Here is a 27,619-nt window from a genome sequence, read left to right on the forward strand (position 1 = left end):
TCTGAGCAAGGAGACAACAGAAAACTCCTGTCTGAATGAATGAGGAGGTGTGATTGATCCTGTTGCTCGGGCTGATGCCGTCTTGTGATCGGCTCTTCTTCAACTTCTGTTCAACAGCGGTTGGAAAATAATTTAAAGGAGCATTACTGCCACCCACTGATGAGGAGTGTTGATCAAACATCAAAGAAAAAAAACAACAAAAAAATCTTATCCCATCAGACAAATTACCAAAGATTGAAAAAATATTAAATATTACGGCCAGGTAGCCTTTACTGATTGTCTTTCTGAAATGAATCAATAAGGTCTAATCTTGACTTTGATTAGTTAATGCACAAAACTAAAAAGGCACAAAAAACACAAATCAGTGGATATAAATTAATGATCATACAGTCCAGACTGGATTAAGAGAATCGTGCCATGATGAAACTATTACATATGCTGTGCTTGCATGTTGATGCAGACACAGCATCAACATGCAGTGCCTGCTGTTTGCACAGTTCAATCCATGATTCAGAGAACGTCTCTCTTTTCCTCACTTCTGCTAACATTTTGTCCTGTGGTGCATTATGAATAACTTTTATCTCTACATACGTACAGAACTCACAGAAAGATACAGAACATTCTAGAATTTAAAGATGTACTCAGCTTCACTGTAACAATGCTGCGTAATTCTGACATAAAGAGACTTGCAGCCATGGTCCAGCTGTTATTTTGAAAGAGAAAAAAAAAGCAGTTGCTACAAACCTTTGCTTTCTGTTCACTCCTCCCTGATGGGTCTCCACATATTTCCCACATGTTCTTCTTCTGCAGCACGCCTCCAGATGTCACATCCTGGAAATCGCATCCAGAAGGAGAACAGAACTGTTAGAACTCTCAGGTGAAAACAGAGGAGGAGGAATCTGTTTATCCATAAACCGGAGTCAAGTCAAATCCTATCATATGGACTGATTCCAATCAAATTACATTCACTTCATTATAATCCCGACTTGAATAAATACAGTAATCATATCATTGTAACTGGAAGTCTCAGAAAGTCCAACCATCGGCACTTGAGTGTGTGAGAGAAAAGAACTCAACTCCAGTCAACAAGTATTCATTTATTTCATTTGGGATTTTGAAATCTGGACACAGTCGGTTTGTTTGAACTGACTACCAACCAACCAGACATGATTACCTGACCAACAATAAAAAGAAAAGAAACAGCAAAATGCTGACTGTCTTCCATTTTTGTTGATTTTTTCTACCAACTCGTCTTATTAACGGTAAACAAACAACAAATTGCTGCGTTTTCTCCACCATCTGGGAACTCGTAATTATATGACTATGATTCATTCAAATGAGATGAATGTCAACATTTTGGGTTAATTAGTTCATGTTTTGTGTTAAATGACTTGTCCTACCTAAAAATGATGCACTTTGAGACTCCTCTTCAGGGGGCTAACTACGTGACAGTCAGTCTTTCATTCTTCATACAAAACTCTGATAAAACCAGCTTGCTAGTGTGGATGATGAAACCAAGATGTCAGATTTATCTATCAAAGAAATAGATGAATGCCATGTGGAGTCTGCTTGAGTTAGAGTTCTTATTACACTTAAGCAACAGCCACCCAAAAACCAGTGAACAATTCAGTTTTACTTCTCTCTGCTTGTGTAAAAACACAGACACCTGGTTTTACCTCAGTGCAGGGCGCAGCCTGGTAGCAGCCAAGTCTGATTTATCATCCTAATAAAGCGAGCCAAATAGTTATCAGATCCAGGGTGCTGCATCATCCAGTTCTTGATGAGAATGTAAGCTCTAGCAAAGACGCACAAGCTTTATTTCATTTTTATGAGTTTGTTTAACTTCTTGTTTGCTGTTGATGGCATGTTCTCATGCAGAGACTTTAGCCAGGTTAGCTTTAGCTGCTTTATCTGCTTTAGCTGCTTCTTGTTGTGCCATACAGGGGACAAGTCAAAGAAGAGTTTTATATTGATTTTGCTTGAGAAAATAGAGTGTAAAAAAGAGAAAAATGCAAAACAAAGCCTAGAAAAGATTAAAAGTGAATAAATAAACAACACTAAATGTCAAAGACAGAGACAGAAGACACTTCACCATAAGAATGAACACATCACTGCCACATCAGATGTTACACTCAGAATAAGATGTCACTGCACAACTATGAACTTATGCTTAGAAACCAGAGATTATGTTTAGAAAAATGTTTTTCTTTATTTGACATAAGAGAACAAATTCAGAAGATTCAAAGTGGACTTACAGACGGTCGGGATGGGGACTGTTTGCTGCTGGGCCCTGAGGGGCCTTTCACCCAGTGTCTGATCAGGCTGGCCACGCCCACTTTCAGACTGCCAGTGTCCTGATTCAGAAAGTAGAGGAAAGACAACATGGACTTCAGTTTTACAACCATTTCATTGTTTTAGCATTACAAAGGAAAATGAGGGAGTAAAAATGTGATTTTATTATTTCCAAATTCTTTAATCTGAGACAAGATTGAGGTGATTAGTGGAAAGAAGTCAAATTATTATATAATTTGTATTTTGCAAATCATTTTAAAGTAATCTTACATGTACACAATCAATTTATCATATAAATTTATATTATTGATGTCAATCATTACAGACTGCAGAACACACATGTCATCTGTTTTGCTGATCCCAAATCAGCAGACAGATAATGAAGTTATTTTATACAAAATAAAACAATTTTCTTCTATTTTAAGCAGAAAAATGTGCAACATTTCTCTGCTGTACTTGTCACAAACTCAACTGAAAGTTGCTCTTCTTGATCAGTACTGACAGACATTTTGAAAACTTTCTCTGAAGAGGTTAAATACACAGATCTGACCCAAGACTTCAAGACAAGTCTGTTGGAGTTATTGTAGTCAGCAAAGTCTATAATGATTGCTGAATCATTTTCACAATGTACATTTTTGCCTAGAATGTGAAATCAGCAGAAACATAAGCAGAGAGGACAATTAAATTAGCCTTAAAATGTGACTGTTAAACATTTTTGAAGGGTTTAAATTGATGGTTGTAAAACTACCACTAAACTGTTTACCAATTTATGACGCGATTTATAGTTATGATTCAACTACACTATGATTGGATATGAGTCTGAATATTGGATCGTTTAAATCCAATTTAAATCCTACATATCTGAAGTGAGTTGGAACAATCTGTTAAGTGCCTGGGGACATATGAATTATTCTGGTGCCATATGAAGTAAATATCATCTAACTTTTCTTAGTCTGCATACAACTGGTCAACTTGTCAGCCTATAGGCAGAGAATCAAGCAATATGAAGGTTTAAAATAGTTGCAGTCTCAAAATTGCTACATAATTTCATCACATTGTTCTTACAGTTTAAGCTTCTTTCAGTGAGATGTCAGAAGTCACGAGAGTGAGTAAAGTCTGCACAGTCCCAGTTGGAGGTCTGTAAAAATTGGTCTAAGCTCATTCTAGATATTTATGCCATACATCAGCAACAAACAAACTGTGTGTGTTTTGTCACCCTGCATCTTGCTCCTTTGTTCAGGCTCCAGGCCTCTCCAGCCTCAAACAGATTCTTCTTGGAGGCAACGACCTCTGGGGAGTTGGGAAGGTCAGAGAGCGAAGCCTTCAGTGCCCGCGAGTCCTGGGAGGTTTTCTGAGAGGGAAATCTGTGTTACCAGTATGTACATAACCTGACTATGTTTATGAAGTCTCATGTATAGGGTATTGTTATATTGAGGAGGTTCACTTATCCTGCAGTAAACACATTAAATGTTTTTAAACATATGTTCAATACAACCTTTCTAGTTTGAAATATGTATGCTGCCTTATCTTTAAATGGTTGGCCCTTAAAATGTGTCTATATCACTGCATCAAAATGAATAATACATCAAATAATATTTTATATTACTGAAAATAATTATTTTTAGTATTTTCAGTAGTAGTTATAATTATTTTCAGTAATATATCCAACATAACTGAAAAATATAAACATGTACTTTTTGTTTAATGCTGGACACATGTGGGATGCTGACCTCCACAGCGTGAGTGTACTGCTCCATCTTATCATCGATCCTGGTCAGGAGGAAGGGAGGCTGAGTCTTCTTGAAACTGTTGCTAAATTAGACACAAGACACTGTTAAAATGAAAGCCACAAACGGTTAACTAGATAAGACAGATAACTGTGTGCAACTTTTCACATAGCTGTCATGATGTGTCATTTGAGAGAACCTCTTTTTTCCTAAACAAAAACAGATAGTCTAGACCAGTGGTTCTTAACCTGGGTTCCATGGAGCCCTAGGAGTTCTATGAGTCGGTCTCAGGGTTTCGGCGGAGCCTCTGCCGTGGAGGTAATGACACATTGTGTAAAGTCGTGATGACACGCCCCGCTTGGCCGTCACTTTGCTGCAGAGGATCACGTGACATTCCTTGGCCAATCAGAACTGCGGGGAATTTAGTCCACTCAGTATTCAACGGCTGTCGTAGTTGGATGTCGTGTGGTTTCTTTCTCGATTTTTTATCCATACTAAACATGTCGAGCAAAAAAGGAAAGTGATCGCACGAATATGTACAACGTGGATTCACATGCAACATAGATCCCATTCTGTATATAACAGAACAGGATGGGAGTCGGCGTCCCATCTGCATGATATGCAATGCCAAGTTGAGCAACTCTAGTCTCGCACCAGCAAAACTAAGGGAACACTTCTTGATGGAGATGGGGAAAAGTAAAAAAGTATTTTGTGGATTCAAAACAACAAAAAACAAATACAATTTCAAATTGAAAAAAATTTTGTTGTTAAAAAATATTAAATTTTTTTTAAAAATCCAAATGTACTTTTAATTCGTAAAATAGCTAAAAAAGTAAAAAAATTTTTTTACATATATATATATATATATTATTATTATTATTTATTTAGTTTTTTTGTGGGCTGAAATTCTTTTATGAGGCCAAAATATTGTTTTGGGGCCAGAATAAAGTAACAGCGTAATTTGTTGTGTTGGTTTTGTTCTTTGAGCAAGGTGATGTTCATGCATGACTCATTTTGTGCACCAGTAAAAAAAAAAAAAGCCTTGAATTTGGGAAAAAAAATCATATTTTATTTATCACTAAAGAAGGGTTCAGTGAATGCGGATATGAAACTGGTGGGTTTGGTACCTCAGAAAAGGTTAAGAACCACTGGTCAAGACTAAGCAATTGCTGTTTTACCTTTGTATGTCAGATATTTCCATACATTTCCTGAAGGCATCCTCATATATTTTCTTTGTACCAACTGACAATCAGGCAATCCAAAAGGAGTCTGCCCAATGTTGGACTGTCCACTCTGGATTAAGTCTTCTGCCTCAAGCAGAAGAGTTTAAGTACCATTTTTTTAATAAAGGATTGGATTCAGTCAATAGAGATGTTATTGAGTTATTCTTCTTTAGAAAATATCAAGTTTGAATTCTCAAAAGCTATCAACAAGGAAATTAAATGATCTTGAACTTATACATCCTGACAGAGCTTCCCTTGTCTTGAAAGTTCCTCATTTCCTTGTGCAGACTGCCTGGAGCCGTCGTCCCTCACCCACCAAAGATAGTCTCTGACATCTGGACTCCGTTAAACAGAGCTATGAATCACAACCTAGTAGTATTATATCCTGAAAAATATGTGTTGGCGGGGGTCTCCTTTGACCTTCTTCCTTGTGGTCAAAGTTAGTTGCCTGTCTTAACTTGAGGCAACTGAGAGTTAATCAGCATCTATGAAGCAGTTAGGACAAACAACTGAAGAATTAGCCATTCAACTTTCGGCATAATGATTAATAAAAACATTTTCTACTAAAGTAAATTTAAAGTGATTTCAAAGTTCTTCCAAATTACACCTTTTTTCAGACCAGGGCTGGTAATGTTAATTAGGAAAACATTTCATGGTGGAAAGTTTTGTCTCTCCAACATGGGTTGGTTTCAAAAACTGCCTCTTTGAGAAATATCAGAAGGTTAAATATTAACTTTATAGACTAGCAAGAGGGCAGCAATCTTTGTTCATCGGCTGCTTTAACTTGTGATGTCCAAGCCTCTTAGTATTCAAGCCAAAATCATTTACATGAAAATAATGAAAGCCCACAAATTGAAATTGAAACATTTCTTGTATATTTTCTTTAATCTCATGAAGAAAGAACCAAACACATCACATGAACAGTGTAAAGTTGTCAGAGTTTTGTTAAGAGGGTGAATCTATAAATCCCTTCAGATCTGAAGTATTTAAATGGTTGTTCATTAAGGAAAGGCTGACACTATGTGGAGTTAGGTTTTTTTTTGGTGGCGTATTTTTAGCCTTTGTCAGAAACAAGAACTCTTTGTTCTTTAGGGAAGTTAACTGAATGGGTGCAATAAAGACAACTTGTTGGAAGTTCTTATTGGTCTTATGTATTATGACTGTTAAAATCAAAGGAAATAAAATATGGTCATTGAAATATTTGGATTAAATGTTTATTTAACTTATTTTACGCTAAAAGCTCTAAGTTAGTGAAAATTACAACCATATAATCTTTAAAACAAATCAATCCTCCAGCTGCAGCTGATCCAGAAGCTGCTGCTCCTGTTCTCACTAAAACCAGGAAGATAGAGACATAACAGCAGTTTTAAAGTCCCTCCACTGGCTTCTTGTAGCTCAAAGAATAGACTTTAAAATACTGTTGTTAGTTTATAAATCACTGAACGGTTTAGCACCACAATACATCAAAGATCTGCTGTTGTTGTATCAACCTTCCAGACTCTCAGGTTCTGGTTCTGGTCCGCTCTGCATCCCCAGAACCAGAACCAAGAGAGGAGAAGCAGCTTTCAGCATCTATGCACCAAAAATCTGGAACAAACTTCCAGAAAACTGTAAAACAGCAGAAACCCTGACTTCCTTTAAATCTCAACTGAAAACACACCTGATTAGAATTGTATTTGAAATGTAATATGTAACAATGTATTGTTTATTCTATGATGCATGACTTTGTGTTTTTGTGTTTCTGATGTAAAGCACTTTGAAATGCCTTGCTGCTGAAATGTGCTATACAAATAAAATTTGATTTGATTTTGATTTAAAAAGTAACGTATCTGCATCAGCCGCCTTTGAGTTTGACCAAATTTCTTGGATAGTGACTGTGTATCACAAAACATCATTCTGACGGCCACCAACGGCCCACCAGCCACACTTTGGACACCGTGGACTGAACAAGAGTCTAGCAGCCGTATTCTGTTTTACTTTGAATAGAATCTTGAAAACATTTAAAATATTTTTTCAACAGTTTTGATGAATGAATTGCCTTTTTTTTCTCATGAAAAAATAAAAACAAAGACTGAGAACATAGTTACCTTTTCTTCAGCGAACGATTCAGGGAGTTGGTTCTTTCTGTGATCTGAAAAAGAAAAAAGGTTTGGGTCATGCGTCATACCTTCAGACTGTCAAGTTCCTAAACAAAGCCCCAGATGTCCATGGTGCAACACATGCTTACCAAACTCTTTGAAATGTTTAACACTTAGTTGTGACCGTGAGATTCAAAGTGATTTTTCAAGCAGAAAGCCATCGAGCATCTCGTCTAGCAGGCAGTCCTGATCAACATGGTGACACCTGAGTCATTTCAAATAAAAGCTGCTTTGTCTTCTGTCAGGGCTGATGATGAGGACAGGACTGGGATAACATGGTACCTTTTCAAAATTGAGCTAATTGTAATCAGAATATGTTTCAGTCAAAATATTGCTGCATGAAAGAATTAACTGATGGCATTTTGATGAATTAGAGAGCAAAAATCACTGAAACATAAGGCAGAGTGGATGGCTGCAAGTGTCAATAGTTTGCATAGTTCAGAGGTCGGCAACCCAACATGTTGAAAGAGCTGTATTGGACCCAAAAAACGAAAAACAAATCTGTTTGGAGCTGCAAAAAAGTAAAAGTCGTATATAAGGCTTTTATATAAGGCAAAACAGGCTCTAGGTGTTTACATTAGCGTATTATCAAAATGACTAAGTGTATACATAATTAGTATTCATGATTAAATGTTTATTTTCCCTGCAGTGCGTCCTGGAAGGAATGACGCATCACGTGACTCTTCTGTTGTACGATGGAGCTTTAAGTTAATCTTCTGTTACAATATGAATGTATTTACAAAATTAAAGAAACGCAATAAAGAAATCAGATTTTTGATATCATTTTTATTATGAAGAGCGACAGGGAAAGTGTCATTTTTTTCCCTTTTTGGAACACGGAAAATCTGCCCCCGAAATGCAATTTGCATAACGATGATCGCTCTTTGTGAATAATTACCGTTAAGTGTGTGATCAAAAAAACTACAAAAGGAGCATAATAAATCGGCAGCCTTTTGAAAACGTAAAGTATATAAAATTAAGAGTTTAAGTTCAATTTCTGTGCAAATGCCAAGCAAGTCAGTGCAACAGTAACACAAAGCAGCCATGAGCAACGACACAAAATAATATCGCTAAGTGTCATTCTAAATGTATACTGATGAAAATTACTATATCGCTTATTTATGTATGTTTTCAGTTTTTTATTTTTTTCCAAAAAATGTGTAGTTTCGGCTTTCATTGAGGTGCGCTCCGGAAAGTACGGTACTCTTTTAGTTATTTGACAACTTGTCACTGCAGAGCGAACATTCAGGCAATTCTTCCACACTGGCAACAAATGCAGATGATTCGGTCCAAGAATTGTAGAATTGAATGTTTCTTCTACATTTTTATAACATTGGAAAATGTTAAGAATGATTGTGTCGTGTTTGTCCTCCGATAGAAACCATAATTAAACAAAAAATATATTTCCCAGCCCCATCTTTTCCCATTTTCAAACATTTTTGATGAAGCTCCAAAGAGCCACTAGAGCGGCGCTAAAGAGCCGCATGCGGCTCCAGAGCCGTGGGTTGCCGACCCCTGGCATAGTTTATTGATCAAAAGATTAAAATACACATTTCTGTGGCATGCAGCATAATGAAAATAAATGTGGTATTTCCATTTCTAGTTTGAACTGATTGAAGTTCACAGTGAGACAAAAAGGTCAGCATGTCGTTTTATTCATTTTATCTCGATGTGTGGTCTCATTTGTTCATGAAGTCTTAAACATTTGAAAGCAATGTAAGGGTGGTATTATCAATCAGTGAACTTTAAAAAACATCGCATGCTGCCAAGGTGCAGCCAAGACATGCTGGCTTTACAAACTCACATGCACACCCCCCCCCCCCCCCACACACACACACACACATGCAACTTACAAAAGCTTAAAGACTGAACCCATCAGCTGCAAAGAGAACACAGAGTTATGTTCATTCCTTTTTTGCATGTTCAATAAAGTTGACAAAAGTCAAATAAGAAAGCCTGGTCTGCTGCTTCTGTTTTTGGTTGTTTTTAATGTTCTTTGTAATTGATTGTAAGCAAGATTAAGACTGAGGATTAATTAAACTAGGTAGCAAAATCTTTAATTAAACTGATAAATTATAAAGGTGAGATAAACATGGTGGTATCCTGTTAAAAGCTTCTTGAGGCATAACGTTGGATTTTACCAGATGGCATTTTAATGCAACTTTCATTTCATTTAACAACAAAAAAATAAAGTCATCAGCTAACAAAGTTATTGTCATCTGATGCATTCATATCATTCTTTTTTTGTTTCATCCAGAACAGATACAAGCTTAGTTCTACTTAAATTTATTATTTTTCCAGATTTTAACTCAATATGGAGGTCAGATGCAAAGTGTAAAGTTCTGAAAACATTCCGCTTAAGCTCTTTTTGGTTGTATAAGACTTGATCAGGGGTGCTCAAACTTTTTCAGACCAAGATCCACTTTTTCCATCAGCAGCCGGCTGAGATCTACCTCATGACATGAAGTCATAAAAATTGTAAATTAAATCCTATACACTTATTTTATATGCGAATGTACATCAATTATAACAGAAATATTAAAGTGATAGAAAACCTAATGCAGTTTCTTCCTCAGTGAGATTCTAACTCTGGGATGAGATTACTGGTTGTAAACCTGAGGTCAGCAGCTGTCAGTCAGTTATGACAGATCTGAAATTTGGTTTGATGACATCACTATAAGAAACTGCAGACTGATAGGAGGAACCAAAGAGCTCTGCAGAGGTAAAGGCAAATCTGCTGAATTTGGAACATAATTCATTTAGTTTCACATAATCATAATGGTAGAAACCATTTGTTTGTTAAAACTTAATGCAATATATTTGTCCTATTTGATGTTTGTTGTGATGTTTACTGTAAATAAACGAGGTCATTTGAAAATCAGTAAAGTCCAAGTCTGTCGTTTATTGAACGTTCAGAAACTCCAGCGGCTGTGATGAACCACAGCGAAGGTCAACAAAGGTCAAACAACCCCAACAGGTGATCAACTCAGAACCACTCGCACCGTTTCACTCTCTCTCTCTCTTTATCATGCCGTTGCCGTGACAACCACCTGGGCCCCACAAGCCGAGCAAAGATTACATTCCAAACATAACACTCGGTCCATTCCCATATCAAGGCTTGATATTTATTGATTATTAATGAGCCGCTCATGAACACAGCGGTGGTTGATCAGCTCATTTAAACTCCTGCTCTGCTGGTCAGTTGGTCTTTGATTCACCTTTTTATCATTAATGGAAGCGAAATGCACTGGATGACCCAACACCTTGTTGAAACAATAATTACTGATTATTAATTTAAACACGTTTTGCGGTTTTTTAAAATGATTCTTCTTTAATGAAGCTATAAACGTTTTGGATCTTAGTGAATATTTTTATAAGCCTGTCAGAAGAGGAAGTTCTGGTCTCAGCGTCCTGGAGGCCTTCAGTTTGTCACTTCCTGCCGAGATCGACTCAAAACCTCCCCGCGATCGACCGGTCGATCACAATTGTCGTATTGAGCACCCCTGGGCTAGATGATGCTGAATAGCACGACACAAAATAATAATAAAAAGTGTTTTATGGTTTTGCAGCTGAAAACAAAGTCATGCTGTTCAGTTTTTATCACCTTGAGTGTTGAAACTTTGGGACTGAACGCCTCCTCTCCTTCTGCACTGGACGTTCTGAGGCTCTTCATCCTTTCTGCTGCTTCCATCCTCCTCCGCTCCATGTCTTCCCTCATCTTTGTTCTTTCCTCCTGAATGGAATTCCAAACCACTCAATCACATCATGCGGTGCATTATGGTCTCATATGAAACAGACATCATTTTCCTCCCTGAACATTCCTCAGTGAAGTCATCATTTCCAAAGTATTCTGGCTGATATAAAAGGAAATGTTTTTTTTGTTTTTTTTACTTTGGTCACAACAGCAGCTCCTTCTTACAAAAACACAACCTAACCTCAATTCACCCTGAAAGTTTGAGGACTTGATTGTGCTGCTTAACTGAAATATTGACTTTGCTGCCTTGTTGCTGAAATGTGCAAAAATGTTTGGGTTCATCTCTAAGCTATTTTATTGATGATACATTTCCTCCACTTCTGTAAATATCTACATCCAGCCAAAGGATTGTATTTTTATTTCACTCGTTCTGCTTAAAGCACCTCCTCAGCAGCCAGCTGCTGCTTTTCCTCGTCCTCCCTCTGGCGCTCCTCTTCCTTTCGAGCTTGCCGTCTCTCTTCCCGTCTCCTCTTCAGCTCTTCCAGCTCCTGCTCAGCCTCAAACTGCCTGTGTCTGATGTGCTCCAGCTCCTGACTTTCCTTCTCCTGCATGCTCAGGCGGATCCTCTCCAGTCTCTGCTCCGCCTCCAGGAAGGGCTTCGGCTCCTCGGACTCCACAGATTGTCTGCATACAACACAAATATCTTGGTTTTAGCTCTGGAGCACATATAGGTCCCATTCATTAAACAAATAATTGAACAAGTTATCTGAGTTTATTATTTTATGATGCTTTAGTCCCAAAATAACTACTTTTGCCCTTCTAAACACAAAATTGTGATCAGAAAAATATTGGTGATATTTGTGTAGGTTATTCTGTCGAAGAAGACCAAATTGCTATCACTTTATTTGACAGATTGTGCATAAGACTGACATGAAACTATCATAAACATAACATAACAGTTGTCATGAACAAGAAGACTATGAATGTTTATGACTGTTGTCAAGAAGTGTCATTCAATAAATAATTACACTTGTAATGCAAAGTTGCTCTAAAAGTTGCATCAAAAGTTTGTTAAAAGTGCAAACTTTGCAATAAGTGTCATTATTTACCGAATTACATTTCCATGACAATAAGCACGAATATTCATAAAGTATTCTTCACAACAGATGTTATGTCATGTTTATATTAGAATCATATCTGACTTGTGAAGAAACCTTTAAATAAAGTGTTACCAAAAAATCTATTTCTATATAAATAAAAATTCCTTCTCACCCACTGCGGGTGGTTCTTATCCTCTGAGCTCGGGTCCTCTACCAGAGGCCTGGGAGCTTGAGGGTCCTGCAGTATCTTGGCTGTGCCAAGGACTGCACTGCTGCACATTTCTGGACTGAGATGTCTGATGTTGTTCCTGGGATCTGTTGTAGCCATTGATCCAGTTTGGGGGTGACTGCCCCGAGGGCCCCAATGACCACAGGCACCACTGTGGTCTTCACCTTCCAGGCCCTCTCCAGTTCCTCCCTGAGGCCCTGGTATTTCTCCAGTTTCTCCTTTGTCCTGATGTTGCAGTCACTTGGTATTGCTACATCTACCACAACAGTTTTCCTCTGTTGTTTATCCACTACGACAATGTCTGGTTGGTTCGCCATTACCATTCTGTCTGTCTGGATCTGGAAGTCCCACAGGATCTTAGCTCTGGTGTTCTCCACCACCTTTGGGGGTGTTTCCCACTTTGATCTCGGGTTTCCAGTCCATATTCTGCACAGATGTTTCTGTACACTATGCCTGCCACTTGGTTATGTCGTTCCATGTATGCTTTCCCTGCCAGTATCTTGCACCCTGCTGTTATGTGCTGGACTGTCTCAGGGGCCTCCTTGCACAACCTACACTTTGGGTCTTGTCTGGTGGTAGATCTGGGCCTCTATTGCTCTGGTGTTTAGGGTCTGTTCCTGGGCGGCCAGGATGAGGGCCTCTGTGCTGTCCTTGAGTCCAGCTTTTTCCAGCCATTGGTAGGATTTACTGATATCAGCCACTTGGGTTATTTGCTGGTGGTACATCCCATGTAGGGGCTTGTACTCCCATGATGGTATCTCTGGCACCTCAACCTCATTCCCTGTTGTCTGAGACATTCACTGAGCACATTGTCTGTTGAGGCTTTGTCCCTGATGTATCTATGGATCTTAGTTGTTTCGTCCTGGACAGTGGTTCTCACACTCACTAGTCCTCTGCCTCCTTCCTTGCGGCTCGTGTACAGTCTCAGGGTGCTGGATTTGGGGTGGAACCCTCCATGCATTGTTAGTAGTTTTCTAGTCTTTTATCTCCTCCTTTGGCCAGCTGATTATTCCTGCAGGGTATCTGATTACTGGCAAGGCATAGCTGTTTATCACACGGATTTTGGTCTTGCCATTGAGCTGGCTTCTCAGGACCTGCCTTATTCGTTGGAGGTATTTAGCTGTGGCTCTTTTCCTTGTGACCTCATTGAGGTTACCATTTGCTTGTGGTATACCTAGGTACTTGTAACTGTCCTCTATGTCTGCTATTGTTCCTTCTGGGAGTGAGACCCCTTCTGTGCGGATGACCTTCGCCCTCTTTGTGACCAGCCGACCACAATCTCTAGTCCGAATGACATCCCAATGTCAGTGCTGTAGATCCTGGTGGTGTGGATCAGTGAGTCGATGTCTTGCTCACTCTTGCCGTACAGCTTGATGTCATCCATGTAGAGAAAGTGACTGATGTTGGCCCCGTTCTTGAGTCGGTATCCGTAGCCAGTCTGGTCGACAATTTGGCTACAGTCTAAAATTTGATTATTTTAGACTGTAGCAAGAAGCTGGAGCGCCTGGAGAGAAACCAGCTCATTTCTTTTTGATATTTTATTTCTGAAATTTTATTACAAAATTTATTTCTGACATTTTATAATTACATGTCAGAAATACATTTAATTATTTCTGAACCTTTATTCTGAAATAAAGGCTCTAGTGGCCTTTATTTAATAGTAGTAGTCAGGAAAGTGGGTTATGAGAGAGGGGATTCAAACCCAGGACTTTGTTGCTGCAAGGCAACAGTACTTCCAAGTGATCCACTGTGCAACCATGTTGTTCACAAAACTAATGTTTTATTCACATCTAAGGAGAATTGAGGCAAATTAACTAAACAGTCATGATTTTGAACTGTGGCGGGAAGCCAGAGCGCCCGGAGAGAAACTTGCAAACAGTAAACCGGTCTGATCTTATTACACTTCATCCCAGAACATTTTATGTCTCTTGTCATGAATGCTAAAGTAACTGAATTCATCAGTCACTTTAACTGATGAGTTAAAGTAACTGATTACTTAAACTTTTCCAGCTTCAAAATGCTCACTTATGCTCTCATCAGGGATATTTTCCTTAACTAATTAGAAATTTCTAGCTCCTCTCCGAAAGCACCTTTATCGTTTTCAAGATGAGGGGCAGGAGAAACGGTCACCTTACATGTTCACCTGGCCTTTCTCTTCTTTCTTTCCTTCTCATAAAGATCAATGAAGCCCCTTCAGTACATGTCTTCACTGCAGCAGCTGTCTGCAGTGAAGACATGTTCATCAACAGCCTTCAGTGTCTGCAGTCCATGAATTATGTTGGTGTAAAGCTGGGCTCGGTCAGAACCACAGCAGATGACAGAGGACAGGTGGTTCCTTTCTGTTCCACATTTTCCAGGTACATCGATGCTTGGGTTGGGAATTACTTTGTGTTTTAAATGATTGAAGTGGCCGACTATGGCAGAAAAAAGACCAGGATGTTGTTGTCGGTGAGGCAGCGTTTGTAATTTAACTTTGATCCGCAGCCTGAACAAATCTATTTGACACCCAAATTCACCAACAGCTAAAAAGAGATGCTGTATTGTCTACTGTTAAGAATTAAAAAGAGGAATAACTTGATTTAGCTCGTTAATTTATTCCTCTGTCCTAGATTCTTTCTAGATTCTTGTGTCTGTATACGTGTGCAGGGAGAAAGAGCAATCATACGACATCAGACTTCAGATATCCAGAGTTTTATCCAGAGAAATTCAATGCAAGAAGAATGTTACAATAAGCATCTCACCTAGATTATCAAAAGTCCAAGAAATAACAAAACAGAAATAATTAACTGAGTAAAAAGGACAGAAACAAAAGATGCATCTTCTGGGAAACTCTCACTCAGCACAAAGAGATTCGGACTTCTGCTCTAAAACAAACCATTTTATAATAATGTGTATTCCCTTCATTTAAATATATGCATTAGGAGGTGTGTTTTTCCTTTGTGTGGGCTGTCTTAAATGTTAATTTTATTATCTCTGAGACCCACTGAAACACCCAGCTCTTCTCCTACCAGCCTTCTTAGGCGATCTGATTAATAGCGTGGGTCTGCAGCGTTATCTCTGCCTCAAATGATTCCACAAGAAACTAGTTTGTATTTTTAACCAAGCTTGCACAAAATGTAATGCTAAATAATGACTATAAGTTTCGATCTAAGAAGTAACTAATTCAAAACATGCTTAAAGAAATATATTTAATTCTAATATAGATAAAATTATTTATAAAAAGTTTTAAGATCCTAGTGAACTTTTGAACCATGCTCAGGAATTTGTTAATTGCCTGGCAGACAGACTCTTTGTCTAAAGAGATTCTAGGCCTGTTTTCTGTCGAATCCTCCCTAAGAATTTATATACGTTCAGAGATTCAGCAGTTGTTTTAGTTTGGATCTTTATCTAAATTTATGTGAATGTAGAGTGTACTTTAACTTTCTATGGTATATTTCATATGTATCAAAACTATCCTGTGCAGTATTGTGCTGATTTAAAATATTATTTCAACACTACTGATCGGTAAAGATGGAAGTACAATCATGGGGCCGTTACTCAACAGCTCTAAGGAATCTCTCACATTTTGAATAAGTGCTTGCACTGTACAATTCTCTATCTGTATTTCCACCAAAGAGTTGAGCCAGACCTAGACAGAGACCTAGAAAAAGACCTAGACAGAGACCTAGAAAAAGACCTAGACAGAGACCTAGACAGAGACCTAGACAAAGACCTAGACAGAGACCTAGACAGAGACCTAGACAAAGACCTAGACAGAGACCTAGACAGAGACCTAGACAGAGACCTAGACAGAGACCTAGAAAAAGACCTAGACAGAGACCTAGACAGAGACCTAGAAAAAGACCTAGACAGAGACCTAGACAAAGACCTAGACAGAGACCTAGACAGAGACCTAGAAAAAGACCTAGACAGAGACCTAGAAAAAGACCTAGACAGAGACCTAGACAAAGACCTAGACAGAGACCTAGACAGAGACCTAGACAGAGACCTAGAAAAAGACCTAGACAGAGACCTAGACAGAAACCTAGACAGAGACCTAGACAGAGACCTAGACAGAAACCTAGACAGAGACCCAGACAGAGACCTAGAAAAAGACCTAGACAGAGACCTAGAAAAAGACCTATACAGAGACCTAGACAAAGTCCACTAAACATGAAATCTCAAAGTCTCTTCCCATGCCCAGTTTTCTCTCCCTCAGCTCCATGAGGACGGGGGAGAAACGTGTTTTCCTGGATGTCTAACAGCTGAATGTATGAGGCTTGCACAGCATGGAATGGATGACGCCTTAATAAATACCTTTTCCTGAGCGAGACACCTTGCAGATTCAGGATGGATTGAAGTGTGGCATTCACCCAACGATAAATTGTTGGAGACCTTACAGAAGTTCTTCTCCGTGTCTTCCATGTCTGTGTGTCCTTGTGCAGCTTCTGTCCTCGTGTCCCTGAACAAACTCTCTGCTCTGAAAGGTTAACATCCCCGTCCAGGTTGTTTAGTCCTTTCGGACCACAGTCTTTTAATTCTATAAAGTGTAATGAGCAATGGCTACATTAAGAGAGAAACCAAGGAAGAAAAACTGAAGTGAAACAAGACAAGTTGTCAGGAAAGGGATTTGTGGTTGAACATGTTTTGGTGCAAAATGTCTGCATGGACCACAGATTAAAAGACCTCGTGAAAATAATGGCTGAAGTTATTCAAATGTGTCACTATTGACAATCAAACAAGGCCAACACTGGGATGATCTGAACTGACACTCTGAAGAAGAAGAAGAAGAAGAAGAAGAAGTAGTAAAGGTTTTGCTTTACTGCAGGTAAAGCAAAGAAAACATTCATTCAAAGTCGAATGCAGGTTGCATCAAAATAAACAGTCCTGAGTTACGATATCAAAACTTCCTGATAGCTTGGCTATCAGCTGATTAATGCTGGTTCTGATTGGTTCTGACGGAGCTGAGGAATTCTGCAGAACACAGGAAGCGGGCAGAGGAGACCGATTCTTTCCCCCAGAGATGATCTATCTTGTTAGGACAGCGAAAGTTTCCTCTATATGTAAAATGGTTTTGTTTGAGGTTCGGTGTGAGCGGTCACTGCCGGGTCAGGTTGAGCCTGACACTCCGTCCCTCTGTATGTCAAATATTGCTACCAGTAGCATGTAGCGCCGATCCAACAGCAAGAGCAGAACCAGCGTCAAAAACTTGAATTCTTTTTCAGTTGATTTGTTTAGCTTTCTAACCGTGCTAATGGCGGCTTTTGCTGTCTCGCCGCTCCGATGTCCTTTTATTGCTGCATTGAGCCTCGATGGAGCCAAACTCCGTCAAGTGTTTGTTTTTAAATGCCATATTAGATTCGTTGTATTGAAGCATTTTGACATGGTCATTTTCCACCTTAACACGCAAACGTCCCCATTCACTCTTCAATCGCTAAAGTTTCACACGACAGGAAGTGATGCTGCGCGCTTGCGCAGTGAGAAGGAGAGAGGAGATAAAGTGAGATGAATGTGATCCATTTGATGATCGGCAACATGAGACTGTGATCGGCGATCATCCACTTTTCACGGAAATCGGCCGATTATGATCGGTCCCCGATCGATCGGTACACATCTAATACATATGAGTATTTTTGTGTGTCTACACACGTACACACACACCTGCTAGATCTGCTCTTCTGATTCATGACTGACGTCACTTCCTGGTCGGCAGTGCCAGGCTTCAGGCTGTTGTGTTTTGGCTTCTGACACAGGAAAACTTTGGACGTGTAGGACACTTTAGATTCTTTCTTTCTCGCTTCCTGTTGATAAAATGTGAGAAAGAAAAACACTATTTGAGCATATCAGATTATTTCAATGTGTACCAGACATTAAGAATCTTGATAAAATATGTTTTTATTATTTATTTATTTTTGCATTTTAAATTCAAAATGTTCTTTTTAACAGCAATCTCTGATTTTCATTGGTTACTTTTGGTCAAGAGGTATTTATTGTTACTATTTCAAGTTATTTCAGTGACTGTTGAAGGCTTTCCATTCTTTCAGAGAGGCATGCCAACAATTTGCTCACGCGTGTAAAACATTTGAATTAAACCCAGTTTCTCAGAGTAACTGAAAGAAAGTCTGTAACTAAGCTCTCAAAAAGATCTCTTAATGTTAAAGGAAAGTTTTCCTTCTCACTGTTGTCACATGCATGCTGCTAACTATGAGTTTGTGACTCTGGGATCCACTGCTGACTGCAGCAACATGCTCGTTCTGATCAGCTGGCTTGGATAAGCTAAGCTTGACTGCTTTGTTTACCAGCTATCATCAAGTTGCAATACATGAAACTAACTTTGAAGTTTTTTGGGTTGCACTAAATTAACACATTTTAACAATGAACTTTTTATGTGGTTTTACGAAACAATTGTTGAGGATTTGTACTAAATAATAAAACTGAGTTGAATTGAATTAAATTAGTGATGTAAATAGATACATTGTTTCTCACAACACTCTAAATCTAAGGAAGATTTCTCTGATTTCATGACCAGTTTTATCTTTTACTTGATAAATTTAGAAACAAAAAGATTGACATTATCACCCAAAAAATAGAAACAAAAAGAATTTCGAGCAACTTCAGAAATCAAACACTTAAATGTGTGATACTAAACTCTTACCTCTGTATTTGGCCTTTGAGTCTCTTGTTTGGTGGAAAGCAGCACTTTGTCCTTCTTCATTTCCTCCCTCTCCTTCACTCTCTTAACCTCTTGTTCAATGATGCTGTCAGTATCTTCCTGATCTTGTATTTGAACTGGACTCGAAGCAGTGTGAGCAGCCTTTTTGGCTAAATTGTTCTTCATAAAGACATTTTCTTCTTCCTCCTCTTTTTCTCCATCCTGACTGAGCTCCTGCGGTCGCTGCTGTCTTTGTTTTTCTCTGCGCTGAGTCCAGTCACTAAAACCCTCATCCTCCTCAAGAGAAGGAGAACTGCTGGGCTTCCTTTGACAATCATACCTGAAGTAACAAGAGACAGTCAGGCAAATATGGTTCAATTATTTGGATACCCATGTATCTCTTAAAGGGATAGTGTTATGTTTCCAAGACATATAGTGCCATTTTATAGCCCTATCAAGTAACTATTTTAAGTAGAGTTATATGAACTTCCATACATAAAATATGACTTCAAAGAAATAACATTTTGTAATTTAAGGCCTTGAAATTGTTTCTTCCTAAAACGCCACCTTCAGGACAACATGGCTCCACTTTAACCCTGTAACATTTTTACCAGCTTTGTACTGAGAAGTAGTTCCTATTATGAGCTCAGTAGGACTTTCTGAAGGGCAGCTACAGTTTGAAACAATGAACATTTTAGACTTTAGACTCCTTTATTGTCCATTAAACTTACATAAAATGGAAATTTATCTTTGGCAATGGCACAAGAAACACACATCACAGTCGCCACAAAACTGCATGCACAATGAACAAACAAGATCCGTAAAATGAAATCAAGTCATACTATACTCATGTCATTCAGTTAAATATTAAAAACCATTTAAAATTTACTATACTACTGCTAAGAGAGCACACAGAACAATGCACTGTGTTACTGTGAAATTTAAAATCAGTGGAATACAACTAGCAGACTTAGAGAACATATAAACTTATCTAGTCAGATTTTTATTTAGAATATCCACAGCTGATGAAACAAATGATCGCTTGTAGCCATTCTTCCTTGCCATTGGGACTTTAAATCTATGTCCAGATGGCAGCAACTGGAGAGCACAGTGAAGAGGATGAGTCGGGTCCAGATAGACTTGATGTGCCTTCTTTGTTAAGGCCCGCGTGTACAAATGTGAAAGTTGCTGCTGTTTAAGTCCAATAATCTTTCCAGCCTGGTTGACGATCTGTCCCAGTTTGTTCTTTTGTTTGACAGAGAGGTACCCATACCATGACACGATGTTGAATGTCAGCACACTCTCGGTCAAGGACTTGTAGACCATGGACATAGTGCGCTGACTGGTGTTAAGGCCCCTGAGTCTTCTCAGGAGAGCCAGGCGCTGTCTACCTTTTTTAAATGTGTAATCCACGTGGTCTTGAAACTGTAGGTGACTGTCTATGACTGTCTCAAGGTATTTAAACTGAGTCACCTGCTCCACCTCCTGACCCTTCATGCTGATTGGCCTGAAGGTGTGCCCTGGTCTTTATTGCCTCCCTTCTTGTTGCTTCCTAGCCACATCTCCTTGGTTTTGGAGACATTAAGGTCCAGGAAGCTGCTGTCAAACCATGCAGATAAGGTGTTAATATACTGCAGGTAGGGGGAGGTATCTGCTTCCCATATGCAGGCAATTAGAGCCATATCATCTGCGTACTTAATGAGGGAGCGGTCATAAGTTTGACACTGTAGCTCATTGGTGTATATGGAGAAGAGCAAAGGTGATAACACACATCCTTGGGGAACTCCTGTGTTGAGGACCAGAGAGTCAGAGAGGCAGTTCTTAATGCACACACGCTGGGGTCGATCCCTCAAAAAATCCCTGATGAGGAGAACCAGACCAGAACTGACTTGCAGGTCACAGAGGCCTGGTAGAAGGAGGTGTGGCTGCACCGTGTTAAAGGCAGAAGAGAAGTCCATGAATAGAACACGGGCATGGGTCTTAGGTTTATCCAAGTGACACTGCAAGTTATTTAGAAGAGTGAGTGTGGCGTCTCTCCACCCACCTGTTGGTTCTATAAGAAAATTGCATGGGATCTAATTGACCTGCTACCTGGCGGGTCAGGTTATTACGAATTAGACACTCCATGCATTTGCTAAGGATGGATGTAAGGGCAATAAGTCTAAAATCACTGTTAGTTTTGGCATGGGGAGTTTTTGGCACAGGGATAATGGTAGCTGTCATCCAGGCTTTAGGATAGTGGTTACTGTTAAACAGCATCTGAAATATCTTTGTAATAGCAGGACCTAGTTGGATAGCGCATTCCTTTAGAACACTCCCCTGAAGTCCGTCTGGGCCAGGTGCTTTATGAGGGTTCAGACCCTGGAATATGGAGGTCACTGTATGCTCTTGAATAATCATAGTGTAGCCCAATTACACCGTTTTAACATGGGTAAGGGCCCCTGAGTTCATTAAACTCATCAAGTTACAAATAATGACTATTAGTACACTCTCGTGTTTTAAACCTATGTTGAGTTTAGAGTAATGATATACCAGTATTTCTTTCCCTTCACACCAAATAGTTTAAAAAATAACTAACTATAGTTAATAATAAAAAACGTACACCTGTATGAGAATTAAACATGTATTAAACACCTTAACAAATGCACAAACTGTGAAATATCTCACTCTTTTAAGTTCACACAATAATTGTGGGCCCACACTTTTAAGTTCACCTAAGCCGGCAATACTTAACTAAAATATAGTCCCAACAAAACAAACCCCGTTGCAGGCCTGATGTGAAGCGTGGAACTTGGCACTCCTCTCCGAGTGAAAACCCGAGCCCTTTCGACACCTACCCGTCCTCAGTGCTAACCAGCCACCAAGATGTCTTCCGCTCCCCAACCAGTCTGGCAGTCCACAGGATCCAGGAACAGAGACGTCCAACGTAGCCCAGTCCTCCAACCACTCCACCACTTTCCACATGCGTAGCTCGCTGCTCCAGGCGCTCCTCCGTAAAGCTCCCACTACGGAAACTTTAGCTGGATTGTCCATTAGCCGGGTTAGCTTACAGACCTCGACGGCTATTCACCGAGTTAGCAAATAGTAAATGCGACAGCGAGCATTACACATAGTGTTCAGTGAGCTCCGGTCTGGAACAATCACAGCAGCGGTAAACAGAGCGTAGGGTTGATATACTTTTTCCCGACTGTCGAGCTGAAAGCCGAATTATGTACAAACCCGTTTACTAAACTCTGCTACTTTTTTCCTTTTTCGCGCTTCATCCCTTCACTCTCTCTTCCCTATCCCTCTCTCCCTCCACATGAACAAAAAAACAGAAAGATTACTTTTTAAAGAACCTGAAATAGTTTCTGGCTAACACTGATTAATAACATTTTTAACATATTTAAGCAAACATGATACATTCTAAACTATCACTCTTTACAAACACTTTTAGTTTGGACTGGGTTACAATAGGATCAGATGTCAAGCCAGCACAAACATCATCACACTCCTTTTGAAAGTCCTGAATGTCAAACCTGGAATAAAACGTATTTAGATTATTGGCAAACTGGAGGGGGTCTTCATCGCACTGCAAAATGTGTCTTTGCTCCCTGTCCATCATTTTATTCAACCCTCTCCATGCATCTCTGACATTACCAGTCCTTAATTTCCTTTCAACCTTATCTTTATAAATCAGTTGGGCCTTTTTCATTAGTCGTCTGGCTTCCTTAGACAGTTCCTTTGTTACTTCCAGGTTTCCCTCTATGAAGGCTTTTTTCTTCAGATTCAGTTGATGTTTCAGTTCTTTGCTGACCCAAGGTTTATTATTGGGGTAGATTTTGATTTCTTTTGTTCCAATTACCGAGTCCACACAAAAATTAATGTAGCTGGATATAGTGTCAATTAACAAGTCAGTATTGCCCCCACAAACATTAAAAAACAATTCCCATTCTGTAACTTCAAAACTGCCTCTCAGCATGTCCACCGAGCTGTCTGTCCAGGCCTGGCAATGAATTATAGTGGGTTTGGTCCTTTTCAACAATTGACGGTACTTTGGAAGAAGGTGAATGACGTTATGATCTGACAGACCTAGAGGGGGGCGGGCCCGGGAAGCATAGGCACCTTCCACATTCCCATAGCATTTATCAAAAATTTTGTTCTGTCTCGTCATGCATGTAATATACTGCTCCAAATTTGGCAGATGTGGGGAGACGTCACATTTATTGAAATCCCCTAAGAGAAAAACAGGGTCATCCCCTGACTGGTGCAGTGCTTTGTTATAACTGGCAGCTATATCATCTGCAGCGAGTTTAAAATCCAAAATTACTGTTATTTGACCAAATTCACGAGGCAAGTAGTGTGGTCTAAATGAGACAGTCATATAGTGAACAGTGCATTCAGTCTCCCGTACCGTGATTTTTGTTGCCCAGCTGGAATTTATGAACATGCACAATCCGCCTCCGATGCATTTTGCTGTCTTAGTTCCGTCACGATCATAGCGAACTAAGGAATATCCTTCCAAGTTAATGTTGTTTATGTCATCGTTCAGCCATGTCTCTGTGAAACATATCAAGTTGGATTGTTTAAAGTCCCTGTCGGACTTTATAAGTGCCGAGAGTTCATTCATTTTGTTTTTAAGTGAGCCCACATTGGAAAGAGTTAGTGTCGGGAGAGGGAAGCGACTCCCCTCCGTTTCAACCTGTTGCGAATCCCGCCTCTTGATCCTCTTTTCTTTGTCTTTTCCTTTTTATCACTCCATCCAGGGTGGATTATCCCAAAGGACTGAAGAGTAAGTTCGGTGGTTCATTGAAGGAGTATCGGAGATTCAGAAGATCCTCTCGGATGTAGCGAAGTTTGGGTGCCTGACTGCAGTGGAGTTCCTCTTCCGTGTGCGCTTACAGTGTCCCATATTACTATTAGGATCCAAATCAGAATCATTATCCTGATCAGCATGTTGTCCGACATGTTCCTTCACCGTATTACCACTTGGCTTCACTTACAGACTTACTACAAACAACGAACAACGAAGACACGACGAAGACAAGCCACAAACCACACGCCACTACCGAGGGTCAGCACGTACGCATGCGCCCCAAAACATTTTACTGACTTTGTTTTTAAACTATTTTTCATGCCCTTTATTCTCTCTCCTCTTTGTTCTAATTATATCATTGGGTTTTATGTCAGCTTAGGGAAATGCTGTTCTCCACAAAAGATGCATCACTTTACCCAATTCATTTCAAGCTCTCCACTTCAACAAATCTTTAAAATGACTTTGTTGTAGTGTGGGGCTGCCACGTAAATTATGAATATTGCAGTAATTGCGTTTCCATTCACCATATAATAGCCCAATTTGACATTTCGAAAATAGTTTTACTGAATTGGAACACAGCAATTTTGAAAAAGAAAGAAACTTCTGTTTTTTGGTAAGCAGGTTTGGAAGAAGGCTGACATGGTTTTTCAGCTGTATCAAAATTGGTTCATTTAGCAAAACTGCAACAGAAATAGTTTTTTGCATCACACAGGTCACATGATCAACAACTGGATGTTGTTGATCACAAAGAAGATAACAGGAAGTAGTTGGAAGACCATGGCGTAACGTTTTTTTTTAACTTTATATTATTAACTAATAGTTATTGGTCAGTGATTTTACCTTTTAGCAGCACACTGAAACAATGCACTCTAAAGGTCATTAAGAGGTCAGAAAGTTCAACAAAACTTAGGGATTCAGAGATTCTAGGCAGGTACGTGCAGAGGGGGTGGCTAAGGGGGCTTAAGCTCCTTCCCCTTTAATTGCTTGATGCCCATAGTGCCGTTTTTGAGGTTTTTCTTTTTCTTTTTTTTTTATCTGTATGTCAGGACGCCTGCTTGAGCCCCTCAGCAATAATATTTAGCTAAATATAGTAATTTAGCTAAATAAACTAGTCTGGCTGTCTTCAGTCTAATAATGACTCAGTTTCTGTCTCCATGTTGTTCAGACAATGGCTCCATGGTGAGGAGGAGGAGGGAGGATCTGAGCCTCTAACAAGAATATTTTTTATACATTGGTTTGTCAATAAAAATGTTGATCTGATGTTCGAAAAACTGTTTCTATTTATATTTCATTGTCCTGCAGCAGGTAGAAAAAACCTGCCTCGCCCCTAAACACAGAAATGCTTCAGCAACAGAGAAACTTCTGACTTTTAACTTAATCATTCTGCCAAAAGCCGTTCTACAGGCAGTGTGAGTCGGTCCCACCGACAGACAGAAAGAACCTCGGATTTATATCAGACATCCTGATTAAGACACGGTATCAACTGTCACTGCGAGTCGCAAGGCACCTGAACCCCCCTGTACCACCCGGTACCACCGATGTGCTTACTCTGCTTCTCCTTCACGTTTCTACCAGGCGGGTTAAAACTGCTGCTGACTGGATCTGGGCTGGAGGTGAGCGGCTGTCAATAGAAGTTACTGCAGAACCTCAAGTGTTAAAGGAAGATTCGGTCCACAGCATTTAGTTTATAAAATAAACATCAGGGAAAATACTGGAGCAATTATTAGAACTACAGCATAAAGCCAAACATGCCACAATTAAATGAATCAAAAAGTCCACAAAGTATCCGTGGACTGACATGGGGGATTCCAGGTAGATTCCAGAGATGCACATGGCAGCGGCTCTTCATGCAGGGCCGGTCCAAGGTAAATATGGGGCCTGAGACAGAACCCTCCTGTCCTACTAAGAACTTCAGCATCACTAACATGTTTAAATATTGAAAAGGTGAATCTGTGAGAAGGAGACCAGGTTTATTGGCCCAGTTTAAAAACAATCACTGATTCATTGTTTGCTGTGATGTATTTGTGAACAAACCCAATTCAAACACAAAAATTACGCCATATTGCAGCCATGGTAACACAACAATCAAACTATCAAGATGATTCTTTAAACTTTTTCAAAGTAAACTTCTTAATTAAATCCTAAATGTACTTTTTTTTTCTCAGTTGACTCCATTAAATAAAATTAATAACATTGTCATTCTCTATCAATGATGCTACAGGTTTAGATCTATGGTCTGTTACAATTAAACCATTTCTGGGGCCCTCTGAATGTCTGGAGGGCCCTGAATGTCTGGAGGCCCCTGAATGTCTGGAGGCCCCTGAATGTCTGGAGGCCCCTGAATGTCTGGAGGCCCCTGAATGTCTGGAGGCCCCTGAATGTCTGGAGGCCCCTGAATGTCTGGAGGCCCCTGAATGTCTGGGGGCCTGAATGTCTGGAGGCCCCTGAATGTCTGGAGGCCCCTGAATGTCTGGAGGCCCCTGAATGGCCCCTACCAGCAGTCTTATCATTCTAGATCTCAGAGTATATAGAGTTAACCCTTTGAGCTTTTATGATCTATAAATCAATCTGCAGCCAAGTTGTTCTAGAGGTTAAATAGATATTATTAGGGCTTAATCAGTAAAATGGTAGAAAATGTGCTAATTTCATAACTTCATAACCTTTGACCTTCTCCTTGGTCTGTTTAACAGCTACAGTCTCAGATCAACTTGTACTAACAGCCCTCCAGGACTGTCAGCAGCAGAAACAGAAACTTTATTCCTGTTGGGGAAAATATGAACATTTGCTTTGCATTGTCTCCACATGATGGAAGTGATATAGTAGAATCCAATTAGATTATTGATCAATATGGGTTGTTGCTGTGTTGATGTAAGATGTTTTTGTTCATTGTGCCCCTTTAACTTTGAGCCCCGGCCCCTCCAAAGCTCTCTGCATGGCCCTGATTCTAGGAATAGTTGGAAACTTTTTGAATAAAGAGTCAAATAATACTTCATAGTATTTCTGGCTTGAATCAGGGCTGTCCAAGAGCTACCTGCAGCTGTTACATGCAGGATAGTATCATGTCTTATTCTGTCACCTTTAATCAGGACTCTGTTTTCTGGTGAAAATGTGTTCTGAGTCTCCGGGACGCGGCAGGAGGATTTTATTAACATTCCTTGATCACCCAGTGGGACCTTAAGTCTGTGCTTGATTCCTGACAAAGTAGCAAAACTAAAATACCAACAATTCTGTTTAGGTGTCACTAAAACTGCTTTGAGGTCTCTGAAGTGGTTCCTTTAGAAACAGAGAAATTTACTTTGGCTGCTCATTTAGCCAGTAGAGTAACTATAATCTGCTTCGCTGTCATTCCAGCAGATGCTTATTACAGTAGAAAAATGATCATAGACTAATTATTGAATTGCCACAAAAAGCAGATGACAAAATCTCCCAACTTATCACAATTTAAAAGGGAGCCTTATGTCACTGCTGCAGCCATACAAGAGGTATGGAAATGACAGACCTGCAGTGGCAGAGTTACCTAATGTTGAATCACCACATTTCTCGGCCAGCTGAGCCTGCCATGAGACGGAGGAGGTGTTAGAGGTGAAAGCAGTAATTTACAGGCCTTAAATTTCAGGTCTCCTGTCACACCACAGGTTGTGGCACGGTGATGCTTTTTCTCTTGAGACATTCTTTTCATGCTAGGTAATGAGAAAGCAGCTGCATGTCGCTCTTCAGATCATCATCATGGTGCTGGGGAGAGAGACTGCTTGTTGCTTTTGTCAATGAAATCATTTGTTCTTCAGTTATC

At 39.6% G+C, this 27,619-nt stretch overlaps 1 protein-coding gene across 2 annotated transcripts in view; it reads right to left on the reverse strand.

Moving 5' to 3' along the window:
• lsp1a (lymphocyte specific protein 1 a) overlaps window positions 1-27,619 on the reverse strand; it is a 47,125-nt gene that overhangs the window by 7,926 nt on the left and 11,580 nt on the right. Inside the window, exons 3-11 of one of the 2 annotated variants that reach the window (XM_055022691.1) lie at window positions 19,038-19,374; window positions 18,044-18,183; window positions 11,518-11,758; window positions 10,985-11,113; window positions 7,330-7,373; window positions 4,023-4,104; window positions 3,509-3,643; window positions 2,256-2,354; window positions 745-831 (exon numbers count right to left, since the gene is read on the reverse strand). In XM_055022691.1, coding sequence (XP_054878666.1) covers window positions 745-831; window positions 2,256-2,354; window positions 3,509-3,643; window positions 4,023-4,104; window positions 7,330-7,373; window positions 10,985-11,113; window positions 11,518-11,758; window positions 18,044-18,183; window positions 19,038-19,374 — 1,294 coding nt within the window. Of the gene's footprint in view, window positions 1-744; window positions 832-2,255; window positions 2,355-3,508; window positions 3,644-3,986; window positions 4,105-7,329; window positions 7,374-10,984; window positions 11,114-11,517; window positions 11,759-18,043; window positions 18,184-19,037; window positions 19,375-27,619 lie in introns of both variants that reach the window. The other variant, XM_055022690.1, reaches the window with a different exon arrangement.

Source organism: Poeciliopsis prolifica, unplaced genomic scaffold (genome assembly GCF_027474105.1).
Source record: "Poeciliopsis prolifica strain line A6 unplaced genomic scaffold, Auburn_PproV2 SCAFFOLD089, whole genome shotgun sequence".
Lineage (NCBI taxonomy): Eukaryota > Metazoa > Chordata > Actinopteri > Cyprinodontiformes > Poeciliidae > Poeciliopsis > Poeciliopsis prolifica.